The sequence below is a fragment of the Dendropsophus ebraccatus genome, chromosome 1, assembly GCF_027789765.1.
Source record: "Dendropsophus ebraccatus isolate aDenEbr1 chromosome 1, aDenEbr1.pat, whole genome shotgun sequence".
In the NCBI taxonomy this organism is placed as follows: Eukaryota; Metazoa; Chordata; class Amphibia; order Anura; family Hylidae; genus Dendropsophus; species Dendropsophus ebraccatus.
In genome coordinates this window covers 145,630,881-145,644,826 of record NC_091454.1, presented here as the reverse complement: position 1 = coordinate 145,644,826, position 13,946 = coordinate 145,630,881, and the positions used below count along the sequence as shown (strand labels likewise).

General features: G+C 38.5%; 1 protein-coding gene across 3 annotated transcripts in view; it reads left to right on the top strand.

Moving 5' to 3' along the window:
• The window catches only part of RORA (RAR related orphan receptor A), a 295,203-nt gene extending 281,735 nt beyond the window's left edge, over positions 1-13,468 (top strand). Inside the window, exons 4-11 of one of the 3 annotated variants that reach the window (XM_069981422.1) lie at positions 936-1,077; positions 2,036-2,431; positions 2,967-3,088; positions 3,705-3,837; positions 4,265-4,372; positions 4,874-4,984; positions 8,751-8,863; positions 9,829-13,468. In XM_069981422.1, the coding sequence (XP_069837523.1) occupies positions 936-1,077; positions 2,036-2,431; positions 2,967-3,088; positions 3,705-3,837; positions 4,265-4,372; positions 4,874-4,984; positions 8,751-8,863; positions 9,829-9,993 (1,290 nt within the window). In that variant the 3' untranslated portion in view covers positions 9,994-13,468. The remainder of the gene's footprint in view (positions 1-935; positions 1,078-2,035; positions 2,432-2,966; positions 3,089-3,704; positions 3,838-4,264; positions 4,373-4,873; positions 4,985-8,750; positions 8,864-9,828) is intronic. The other 2 variants (XM_069981440.1, XM_069981430.1) reach the window with 2 other exon arrangements.
• Positions 13,469-13,946: the final 478 nt, after the last annotated feature.

Sequence of the window (13,946 nt, the reverse complement as noted above, 5' to 3'; positions counted from 1 at the left end):
TTTTGGAGGCTTTACACCTCAAAATGAGTCTCAAAAAACGTTGCGCGAACATAGCCTTAGGGTAAGTTCCGGCCATCTTTTTGCACACTTAAAATGAGTTACATTTATCTAAATAAGGATCGTTCGTTGGATAGGACACTTAAAGAAATTTCTGCAACAAATATACCGCTTGTGGGTTCCCCCTTGGAAAGTCTTCTATTTAGCATTTTGCATTGGTAAATCTGTTATGTAAATGGATCACCCCTGACTCTCAACTTGTCGACCTTAATTGACATGTGCGGATTTACATGAAACTCGAGCTGACAAGGATGATGTATATCCAAAAAACTCTTATCTTAAACTGGCTGTGTCTGTAACCACTGAGATTGGGACCAGTCCTCCTGGTTGGTAAAGATGAAGAAAGCCGTCAGAAAGGCCTACGCTTTAATTGCCGCTCCTATTTGAGAGATTAATGAGCCAGAGGATTCTGCCACCGCCAGCCATAAATCACCCAGCTTTCAGAGAGTCTCCTTGTCACCCACCGGAGCGGAGACTTCTCAGCATGGCCGCTGGTACAGAGAGGCCTGGCAGCTGGCAGCTGCTTTCTTGTAATTAAACAGCCAATGAGCAGCTAATTAAGACATATGTGTATACAGGAGTGGAAGTGGGGATGGTAATGAATGGAAGAAGTCTATTCATTAGGCAGGAATTGTCAGAAGACTGCAGGGAGGCCTACATCATCCATGCCTTGTGTATTCAACTGATGTTGTGGGATTGGACGGACATTGAGGGAGGATTTTACCAACAACTTACTCGCTGATTTCTCAGGAGTGCAATGCACAACAGGTGCAAAGTATATAAGTTTACATATGGATGTAAATGCCCCTGAAATAGATTATATAACAAACTGTGATTTCCGATTTCGAGTGGAACCTTAGTTTTGCTTTTTCTTTCAGGGTTTCTTCAGACGTAGCCAGCAGAGCAACGCTACATATTCGTGTCCACGGCAGAAGAATTGTTTGATCGACAGGACAAGCAGGAATCGTTGTCAGCACTGTCGGCTGCAGAAATGCCTTGCTGTGGGCATGTCACGTGATGGTAGGTGACAATTGTCATATATTGTTGCTTTAAATTAATCTTAAGTGGCGCTATAACATCAGGGTTAAGTGTGATTTGTAGTTGTCAGGATATCAGAGTTTTTAAAAAAGGCTGGGGGAGAGCTTATATTAAGCTACTGCAGTCCCTTACAGCTGCCATTCTGACATCACCTGGTAGCTGCTAGTCACTGATGCTTCCTTGTTTTTGTACCATGTTCACTAAGCAGTTACTGCCCGCTCAGCCAATCAGTGGCCTCAGTGGTGCCCTGCCTCTGCAAGTGATTGGCCAACCAGAACGGTTCCTGCTGAGAAGACTCATTGCAGGAACAAGGAAGTTGCAGGAACCAGGAAGTTTTTAAGGTGCTGCCAGCCATGCGAGCTTGTGTTTGCATCTGTATTACAGACACAAGTTCCAGCCCAACTATGGGTCCAGAGACCCAGAATGAAAGCATCATATGTTGCCTTACATGTTTTTTTGTGCTAATTAGAGCCAGATGTTTGTTTCTACTGGTTCTGTTTTCTGATGGTAATTTTTTTATTTCATGTTTTGTATATTATGGTAGCAGCCATCTTGCTGGCGCTGTTTGCAACAGCAGTTAGAGATATGCTTTATAGCAAGTCCTGTCATCATAGATCACTTGTCAGCAGCCTCCTACAGAACAAGAAGTCTCAGCTTAGTTTTAGGGTTAGTGGTAAGAATGGAAAATTAGAAAAAAAAAACACATCAGAAATATTTTTAAAATGTTTAAAAATAAAAAAATTATAGGTCATTTTCTGCTGACACATTCCTTTCAAGATTAAACCTCCCACCTGTATCTGTAATCCAGACACAAACATTATACTGTACATTGTATCTGTAATGCATCCGTATGATGAATGTAGCCTTTCTTTGGTAATCTAATCAGGGTACCATCTATATATACATGTTTGTTATACTTTTATACTTTACCTTTCTACAGCTGTAAAGTTTGGCCGCATGTCCAAGAAGCAGCGGGATAGTTTATATGCCGAGGTACAGAAACATCGCATGCAACAACAGCGAGACCACCAGCAGCAGCCAGGGGAGGCAGAACCACTAACTCCTTCAGGATATGGCCTGACTCCTAATGGGCTGACAGAGTTACGGGATGACCTGGGGGGATACATGGAAGAGCACACACCAGACGAAGGCAAAAACGAATCAGCAGTAAGCAGCTTTTACCTAGATATCCAGCCATCTCCAGATCAGTCGGGCTTGGACGTCAATGGCATCAAACCAGAGCCTCTCTGCGACTACACACCACCATCATCCTTCTTCCCCTACTGTTCATTCACTAATGGAGAGACATCCCCAACCGTATCTATGGCAGAACTTGGTGAGTTGTAAAAGGAACAAAGAGCACAACCTGGAATAAAGTTTAGCACCCTTCTAAAAACTTTCTGATTTACTGTCCTTATTCCCATGTTCCGTGCACAGTCTGTGTATACAGACATTGTGCGATGGAAAGGATTATCAGAGCTCCTGAATCATAATGATACATGATGCCGGAAGTTCCGATATTCGGTTCCTTTGCACACTGTCTGTGTAGACAGACTGGCAGTAAAGCCTAAAGCTTTTTTTTAGAATTAAGAATCATCATACCAATATGAAACTCGTATGATACCGAATTCCATTCATGTTTTCCTACTCTGCTCAATATGCATCATAAGATTGATGTAAAAATTAAGCCAGGCTAATGTATGTAAATGATGTCAATTTCTACCAAGACAACTAGTCTAAAAAATGTGTTCATGCACGAAGTCACTGTGTTTTCATCTGACATTAAACTCCCTTACTTCCAAAGGTCACAGTTTAGAGAAAGTCGTGCTTGTCATTTAGATGTTCTCACTCCTTTTCTTTGTCATTGACAGAACATCTTGCTCAGAACATCTCTAAGTCTCACATGGAAACCTGCCAGTATTTGCGTGAGGAGCTGCAGCAGATAACATGGCAGACCTTTCTCCAAGAAGAGATTGAAAGTTACCAGAGCAAGGTACACAGTGGGCACGAGAGACAGGGAATGTCCTCTGTAGAATCACTCTAGGCACAGATGTAGTGGCTTTGTAATCCTAAATGGGTGGGATATTACAGGAATAGATTAAAAAAGAGAAATATTAATTTTCTGTATGCTTGTACTGTATTCTGGATCCGCTTCTGGCTTGGTTGAAAAGTCTGGTTTACAATCCTATGGCAATGTACATTACCTCTGGGAACACCTGGCTTTTTATATAGCGCTTACCAGATGTCATTCAGGGCTGGGTATCAAGCAGAAGATTCCATATGTGCAGAACACGATGTGTGATTTGTCTAGTTTAGTCTTTCTCTTATATAAGATTCTCATAGTGTGTGTGGATATATAAATGTATATACTGTATATTCCCTGTATATTTGTCCTTACTGAATATTACTCGATCTGTCCTTACCATATAATTTTAGCTTGAGGCAGCAGTTTGTAGGACACTGATGCCCCCCTTTGGAATAATAAGATTATTACACCAAGCTTATAAAACTGTATTCCTGTGTACTGCACATAAAGTGTGTGTATGTATATATATATATATATCTTATTAAGAAACTTATTAAGTATCGCTTTGTGTTTCTCTATGCAGCAGCGGGAAGTAATGTGGCAGCTTTGTGCAGTAAAAATCACAGAGGCCATACAGTATGTGGTTGAATTTGCCAAACGCATAGATGGATTCATGGAGCTGTGTCAGAATGATCAGATAGTGCTGCTAAAAGCAGGTTTGTATATGCAAGAGAAAAAAAAACAGTGGATTATATTAAAGAGGGCTGCATGTAAACCTAGTACCTAAAATATACAACTTTAGACCATGTTTTCATTACAGAAATGGGACAGCATTTATCAGACGGCAATCTTTTGATAGTGATGGCCGCAATTAATGATCATGATCATTATTTGTGGCTGTCTTTATTAAAAGGTGGCCATCTTTAACATCTCATAGTGCAAATATATAGCCTAAAAATGAGTTGTAGAATTGTCTGTCAGTTGCATACAGAATTCCTTCTCTAACAGCCCCTGCAAGAAGTTTGGGTACCATTCAGTTTGTGTAAAATTGTCTACCAGTATCTCAGCATCTAATAAGTGCACTAATCTAAAGACATCTTTCATCTGCCAAAAAAGATAAAACATTTTTTTTTGCTCTTCTAGGCTCATTGGAAGTTGTTTTCATCAGAATGTGTCGTGCCTTTGATTCTCAGAACAACACGGTGTATTTTGATGGCAAATATGCAGGCATTGAGGTCTTCAAATCTTTAGGTATGTTTATTAATAAGACAGTGTAATCTTGTCATCATAGATTCCACTTTCTATGTTGCCCTTACAGCTGAAAAGACTTGCAGTGGTACACACTGACATAGTATATTGACAATTAAAGGTGCATAGTATATTGCACCACATACCTACTGCCCCACAGTAAACTATGTTATTCCATAAAAAGGTATACAGTAAGTACCATGTACCGTGCAGTTTGTCTTTTAGAATGGGAGCTTATCAGTGACCCATACCACAGTCTATAGTGTTTGATACGTTACCTCCAACATACAATTGCGGCCAGTGGAGGGGCACATGACTGCCTGTATTTTTTTCTACTCCATTGGTTTGTCATAAGATTACATAGTATTGTATTATGGTTGTCCGATCTGTGAATAATTTTGTTAAAAAAAATAATAATAAAATTACAGTATTTTATATCTCTGTGTCTGATGTAAGTGCTTACCTCTTTTTGTTTGCAATCTCTTTTGCCCTATCCTGCTGCAGGTTGTGAAGACTTCATGAGCTTTGTGTTTGAGTTTGGCAAGAGTTTGTGTTCATTGCACTTGACAGAGGATGAAATTGCTTTATTCTCTGCCTTTGTGCTCATGTCAGGAGGTAAGTGTAAAATATACTTGTGGTAGGTGTACACTAGGGCTTGTTTTCAAGTTTGTGTGAAGAGTAAAATAAAATTGTAAGATATAAATTATATTGTGCTGATAATAATTTAAAGGGATTTCTTAATCTCATGAAGTGACAGTTGATTGGATAATCGCTGGGAACCCAACCTCTGGGACCACTACTGACTGGGAAAGTTACACAACAGTTTTTTTTTTTCTGTGGAGCAAACTTCAAGCGTAACTGTAATTTCAGGGTCATTTTTTTGAAAACATTAAATATCAACAGTTCAAGTGATTTTAAGAAACTCTGTAATAGGTTTTATGTACTAAAAGAGTTTCCTTCTGGACTGAAAAAGCAATCTCCCAGCCTCCCCCTCACATCAAATAAAACAGGATTTCTGTCCCCATTATGTGGCTATGGAGAGGGGAGGGGCTGTTAGGAGTGACTGAGCACGGAGCAGTCCTGCAAAGCACAACACCTTACAATCTTCTCTCAGTAAGTTCATAGATAAGCACTGACCTTTCTGACACCTGAATTTAGCATTTTAGGTGCCCAGACAGTCTACAAACAGCTGACCTTCATGTCACCTCTTCCTGCTCCCTCATCTCCCTCAGCCCCTCCCCCCCTTCATAGGCTTACAATGGAGAGAGCAGAACCCGTCTTCACTGGCTTCTCTGTAATGAAGACGTGTTTGCCTGATAATGCACAGATAAGAAGTCAGGGGGGGAGGCTGGGAGATTGCTTCTTGAGTACAGAAGGAGGCTTTTTTGGCTTATAAAACCTATTACAGAGTTTCTTAAATTTGCTTATACTACTGATTTCTGTAATAAAAAAAAACATGATAGTTCCGCTTTCAGCCATACTAATACACAAGTGTTTTGTCCTGTTCATTCTTACCACCAGTGGAGGTCCCAGAGTTCAGATCCTTGTCAGTGATGATTATCCCAAAATAATGTACAAAATCTATACAATACTGGTTTTGTTAATTGTACTTCATATGGAGGCGGAAAACCCTGTTTTCAATAGGAAAAATGAATGGCTTTCAAACTGGACGGAGGGGTGAATCTAATATACAAGGCTATAATATCACAGAAACAATATTTATTGGATCCATAAAAGCAGCTACTAGTCTTACTGCTCACTATAGAATAAGTTGGCTGAGCCATATAACATTGTGTTAAAGTGTCCATCAATTAGACAGAGACACAAAAACATGTGAAATGTTTTGATCGGTTGAACAAACAGGAAGAAGCACGCGGCTAGGCTCTTCACTTCCCAGGTTACTGAAATCTGTATCCAGTTGTACTAGAGGAGCTCCATAATAAGTCTATTAAACCAAAAGAAAAAAAAAAAGATCACAGCGAAGCACACAGCCACAAGCCTCTTCTCATTTATGATTTTGACATGTCTCTCTGGCACCAAATTACAAGAACACTTTTAGGCTATGTTCCCACTATGGGATTTTAGTGCGAAATAATGGCATCTATTGATAATAACGACTGCAAATAATGTTCTTGAACATTCATATTCATTATCAATAGGTGGACGTAATTTTATGCTAAAATTGTGTAGTGGGAACATAGCCTAAATGTAGAAGATTCAATATTGTTACTGGATACTATTTTATCTTCTGGGGCTATAAGGAAACAATATTGTTTTGAGTCACAAAACATCTCTCTATATGGGACCATCCAGAATTTCTAGAGACAGAGAACTGTTTAAGAATCATCTCAAAAAGGGATTCATATAATAGACCTTTTACTAAAATGGTATTAATTAGAGGATATTGAAGTAAAATATCTGCTATATGTATATACCAAGGTAAGGTTAAAGGGGTATTTAAATCTCAACAAACAGTTAAACTTTTCTATGGCATGTCAAGTTAAATTTTATGCAAATACATTCAGTATCAGTTCACTCCACTCTTTCACCGGCCGACACTTCTGCTTCATTTGAGGCTAAAGTGATGGAACTAGCGGTCAGCCAGGCATGGAGCACACTATCAACGTGCTCTCTCCCTGGCTGTATCTTCATATTGCATTGGGTCTCAGCGGCGAGACCACTGCAATCAGTAACTTTTGACATGCCTAATATAAAAAGTTTTTTAGAATGACTTTACTTTAAACAGATTAAAGGGAGTCTGTCAGGAGATATATGCTGCCTGAACTGCAGGCAGCAGGAAAATCCCACAGGCTCCCTTGTAATTATGTTTTACTGAAATGTTGCAGTTGGCTGTGAAGTAGCAGATGAGACCGCCTCCCAGACACTTCATCCAGTGCCACAGCCCAGTCTCAAACTATATTTTCTCAGAAAAGGCTGCACTGTTTCAGAGTAAAATAATTTATAATTGTATATTTGTATATATAATAATGTAAATATTTTATAATTGTATATATAATAGTTATTCACATAGGAGCCAGCATGTAGTTCAGACAGCATAAATCTTTAACATCCTACCCCAGGTGTGGTATATCACAAATGGAGCTATAGAGGTGACTTGATGAAAGGGACTTAGTTTTAGTGTGCACCCTGGTTCTGTTTAACCATTGGAACAAATCATATACTGTAGCTATAAATATTCACCAATGCTATTACTGTCACTGTTGTTATAGACAAATAAGCATGAGCTAGTCAGAGTTGTACTCCCATTACAACAACTTTCAATTACAAAAAACACATACTGAATGTTTGAGCTTCTTCTCCATCCCCTTCCTCCTGCACTGACTTCACTGATTGATGTGCTGCCCATAGAAGACTATGGAGAAGGAAGGGGGGAATGAAGAGAAACACGCATAGATGTTACAGGCTCTAGTATTTTCCTGCATCAACAGAGAAAAAGTAATTCTAGCTTACCCTTGTATGTGCTCTATCTGACAACCCAATGCTAGTACCAAGAACACTCCAGCAATGCAGCAGTATAAGCAATATACTAAATCATATAAAAACATCTTCACAAGCAAGGCTGTATTTTGTTGATTAACTTTGACATGTTTCGAGCATTACACCGCTCTTAGCCATGGAACTCGGTGTTAGAGAAGGTGTTTTATGGTCTCAACTATAAAGTAGCACCAGCTTGCACTGCACATCCTCCCTTCTTGGTGTAACTTGTTCTCTCATATTATCTCTCAAGATGGATTTTAACAGTGAATCAAGAGTGAATGATGCAGGAGAGCGGAGAGGTGGCTCATAAATGGAGAAAAGGGCATTTTTCTCTAAGATATATAAGAACCTATTTCTTTGAGGCCGCTTTTTCAAGTTATAAGCCACTTCTTCTTTCTCCTGCACTGATCATTAGCATTGCGTTGTCAGACGAAGCACCCATACCGTACTAATATGTGCAGAGTCTGTTGAAAGGACAGTTACTATGTACTTTATGGCTATTATTAGTTGCACATAAAATGATGTTTCTGGTTGATGGTCTATAAATTGTAAGCACATGTTCTTCTAGATGTTGTTTAATTTTAGCTGGCCCGAACTTTTATGTAAAACTGGAAAAACTTTAATAAAACCTATATTTATTAAAACTATTTAGTCACAATGTAAATACCATATAGCAGGCAGTAAAAGCTTTGGCTTTGGATCTGCTTTTATGTCCAAAAGGTCTGTTAGAGGTTGAATCCCTGTTTGAGCCTGAGTAAGCAGATCTTGTACAGTGTGTCTGACCATATGGAGGACCACATTTGTTATCCAAATAGCAATAAAATTGCACAAGATGACAGCCTTATAGTTCATTCAAACACTGATCATATATTGTTTTTTAAAGACCGCTCATGGCTGCAGGAGAAGTTGAAGATCGAGAAACTCCAGCAGAAGATCCAACTCACCTTGCAGCACGTTCTTCAAAAGAACCATCGTGAGGATGGAATCCTAACAAAGGTGAGCAGCCATCATCTTGCACCCCCTCATTATGTCTTGTGCTCTTCTGAATGTGAATTAAACAGTGGAAATAGTAGGAGGTGTATGCACCATACCTGACCCACTATGCCAACTATCACCTTTTTATTTCTTGTTCACATCTCTCCCTTTCATGGAGCTACAGCCTATATCAACCACTCATTGGCTATGTGACCTTTGTGCATTGAAGCATGGTTCAGCCCTAGATCCCTTGTACATTGTCCATTGTCCCTTGTACATTGTCCAGTGCTTGATTTGTTTATGGACACAAGTTGAACCCTATTGACCCAACTAATCTATAATGGGATGTGGATATTTGTGGCTGTCGCTTTGCAGAGAAGAATATTACGGCTTGCTGTGCTTTTCTTCTCATCAAACATTATGGAATATGCAATGAAGGCAATGGAATATGCAATCAAAGCCTCTGACTTGTGGTGCAGTGTGGTATTGAGCAGTAAAAAAAAAATAACCTGACAGCAGAAAATAACTGCTCCAGCTAAAGGATCATAACTGATCATGATGGATCATAAGCGATCCATCATTCGTCAATGAAAAAAGAGAAACAGATTACAAAAAAAAGAACATGTTTCAGTACCTGGCTCTGACTAGTAAAAAATCTAGGTGATACCATACCTTATAAGTGCCCAGTTGTAAAATATTCTAGATTGGATGATGTACTGTGCAATCCATTTTGTTACTATATGGTTGTATGGTTGCATGTAGCTGTTTAGGAGCATTTACCTCAAATACCATTAGAGAGCAAAGTTCTAATAAGCAGATAATGGACACAGTATGTCAGCATGGGTAATGTAAAGCTAACCTGCAGCAGAAAGTAATTAGGCTATTTATGTTGTCTGCTATGTTTATGGTGTGGTATAATTAAACTCCAGGGGTTGATATTGCTTCTTGTATAATAAGAGCTTTGTTGTTGTGTTTTTTTTTTTCAGTTAATATGCAAAGTCTCCACCCTGCGTGCGTTGTGCGGGCGTCACGCAGAGAAACTCATGGCGTTTAAAGCAATATATCCAGACATTGTGAGACATCACTTCCCTCCCCTCTACAAGGAACTTTTTACCTCTGAATATGAGCCAGCCATGCAGCTCGAGGGATAGAAAGAGTCTACAGCTGACACCTGGAATACACAACAGTTTCATGAGAATATAGTCGTGCACACACTCGTGTATGTGAACATGACAAAGAGGAACCAAGACACTTTACGCAAATCTGGGTACTGGAGGAGAGGGAGAGGGGTGACATGCAGAGACATTTTTCCTTGACCTCTCACCCCCTTCCCCCAGGGATATTGTTTACAGGATGTTTTGGAGAGAGTTTAAGGACCAATCACAAGGCAGGCTGGTAAGAGAACCACACCTGCATTTTTAACCATGAGACTTCTGAGGTCTCTAGCAATACAAGCAAAGTAATATTTATATATAAATATATGTATTACAGGGTACTTGGGCATGAACATTTATATGGCTAAAGAGATCTTGTTTAAGTGTAGGGGCCGGATGTAGGCTTCTTCTGGTCTGTTTCAATATGGCACTTTTTTGTTTTGCACCTTTTTACTAATTCCTACTGCTCTTCTCCCTTTGTTTAGTGAAATGTGTTTTTGTTGTTGTTTGTTTTTCTTTGTTTTCTTTTAAATTTGTATTTTTGTGTGCACATCAGGAATTTGAGACCTAGTGAAAAAGCAATAGATTTTTGGGAGTGTGTTGGAGCGGTTACTGCTGCTGTTGTTTTTTTTTTTTGTTTGTTTGTTTTTTTGAGGGATTGGTTTAGGGAAAGGCTGGTCCAAATAAACTGTTTACGATTCCCATAAGGATGGTACCAGCAGGGTTTAAATTAGATCCTGTGGCATGACTATGGGATGTGTAACCAGCCAGGTGTTTGAATACATAAAGGAACAATTGGTGTGTAACACTGCAATTAGATGGACAAAGCACATGACATTGATTCCACATGTCTCATTGTGTCACCTTGCATTACCATTACAGAACCAAACCTTACGCAATTCCAGTTACAGGTTATCAGATATAACTTTTTATTCCCACTAATATTCATGTGGCTACCAGAGAAACTACCTATCGTAGCTCAAACATTTCACATCAGTCTAGTGTGTTTTCTCTGATGCAGAGGCAATTCACACCAAATTTCACCTCTAGTCCAAGATCATTTTTAATACATAAACAGGACTAGACCGTTCCAATAATACCTATATCAATTGACTAGTCATCACTGAGAAAACCCATCTTGTGGCACTAGTTCTTACAAACCGATCTGTCTGTTATGTATAAGTGAACATTAGGGAAACCCATGTTTTCTTAAAATCATAAAATTGTTATGTGACCCTAGTCATGCTTCATTAGAACATTAATGAAATAATACATATGATTTCAGAGTTTGAGTGTAAATGTCAACACACATATCCAATTCAAATAAATGACAGCAATACTTGAATGTAAGGAATACTCCATTTTACTGACCCCGCAAAGTATACAAAGATATGCTTTACTTTTCAATAAGATCAACAACATATTTAATTAAAGTCGATTAAAATGGACAATTTCAAATTAAAACATCATTCATCATGTAATATGCATTAAAATCTGTGAGGAAATTTTGGTACAGATTTAGCCATGGATTTTACCCCTTTCACTGCAATGAAGTCACCTAGTGGTGACAATCTGGGTCATTTCCCAAATAGAAAGGACATGCTGCGGATTTGAGAATCATTACATAGTATTATTCTGGTCATGGGATACCAAGATTTCTCTACAATTACACGATATTTGAGCCCAGCAAAAGCTTAGTGCTCGACAGACCCTAAACCCATGGTTCTTTAAACTCAGAGGGCTGAGAAGATGACAAAAGGGAACTATTAATATTACACTACAGTCCAGGACTTGATACCAATGGTGACATTTAAGCTACCATCAACAATTCCTTAAATATTGGAAATAAGTTTACTGTAAGTCACTAATTATTGTCATTTGAAGTCAGTTTTCATACTGTATATCCCACAATCCAGTACAATTTCCCTATGGTGTGGTTGTGCCGGACCAAAAAATGTTGGTTTTCAATCTAAAATTTTAACAGATCGGGTGGGGGGGTGCTCATTGTTCCAGCATCATAACCCATTCAATCCTATGGGGCACAGGAGCGGATGCTGGGTAAGATACACCCAGCTTATTGTATCTGGTGCACCCATCCAGGGTGGTCTCTCAGGGTACACTGACAAGCATATTTTATGCAAATTGTACTGCATTAAAGGAGAGCAGAATTTAGAAACAAAGAAAAGTCTCATCCTCACTGTGTTACCTAAATACACAGTGTAGAGGGATGTATCTGTTTTACATCAGCTACAATGAACAGAAGTGTCAGTAGGCTGGCAGTCTCCAGAAAGAGAGCCTTTGGCGCCCTACACAATACCAGAGATTGACAGGGGAGCTGCATACAAAACCTGCTTGTATACTATCTGCCTATCTGGGCCTTCAGCATTACAATATAGCTGTCATCCCCACCCTCTGAGGATAAGGAGATGGTTCTGCTGTCCAAGTTCCAGTCTATACAACAAAGCTGAAAAGTAAGCTGCCAAAGTCAAGAAATTTTATTTGTTCTCCCACAGAAAAGATTTTTACATGAACAGTGACAATTAAAAAAAAAATACATATGCCGTGCAGATATGTCTTTAGTGGGATTTGAACCCAGGACTACTGTGCCATCACAAAAGAAAAAAAAAAACACAAAAAAACCAACCTCAAAAATAAATTAATAAAACCCAGATTTATTTAATGTTATTTTTGATAATACATTCCCGATTTAATGTTCAGCGTAAAAAAAGCAATATCACGTTTAATAATATGCAGTATGTATTTTTAATTCAAAGAAAACCACTTTTTTTCACCAGGTCAGTGTACCAGCATCTGTCCCCTGAGTCCCATGAATAGGTGCTTTTTATGTGAACCATCCTTATAAAGACACCAAAAGACTGAACACCACTGTGTTAGGCATCTAGGCTTCTGTAACAAGTGTAACATGCTCTATGGTAAGAGACTGGTGCAGTCAACAACTGGAGTGCCTCAGGTTCCTATTTCTCTGCCTTAGACAGGGTTTTTATCAACCTTCTTATGGCTTTGGAACCACTAGTAGTTTTGTACCCTTATTTTGCCTGGTGACACAATGACACAGAATGGATGTACTGGCTGATGGCGTCAGTGTTGATTGTACAATCCCAAACAGCTATGTCCATGTAAGTGTTGCAGTTGCGTGTCTGTGTGTATGTTCTGGCTGCTTTAAGTGTTAAGATGCATATAATTAAAGTGGGGATGGGATACAATTACAATATTTAATACAAAGCCTGGACCACTTTAGAAAGCATAAGAATAAAAAAAAGTCTATTTTTTTAACCCTTGTATAAATATTTAAAGGCACTTGAACTATTCCTGCAATAAAAATGTGATTTGTTTAGCAGTCATAATGATAAACAGATTTTTTGTAATGTGAAAAAGTTACAAACTAAACGATTATTGTAAACATTTTATAAGGAAAAAAACATTCAAAAGTTAAAAATTTGTATTTTCAAAAACTGTCTCTGGTAAAAAAAAAAAAAAAAAAAGAAAAAATGCAAAAAACTAACAAAAAATGTTTAAGTTTCTTAAATGTGCCATAGCCAAAATGTCACTTAGTTGTTTTCAGATGTTATAATAGTGTTAATGTTTTGGTTAATGTGCTATGATGAATATGCTGCAATAAATACAAGGATTTAGAGCAGAGCTTTTCCATTCAAACTTCAGTATACACCTTTGGAATCGTATTCAAACTGCTTGATAGAGTGTTCCCAGATAAGGTTTTTCATTTTTACATTATATATAGGTATGGTTTCCTAAATTATTTATACAAATTCCATTATTATTCTGTTCCTATTACTCCCTATGACATTCTACAGACACGAGATATTAAAGAAAAACCCTTCCCCATTAGAGCTGCCATCGTTGAGTTTCTTGTTAGTAATATACACTTACAAAAGCTGCACCCATGTGACTGCAAGGTGACCGCCATGTCT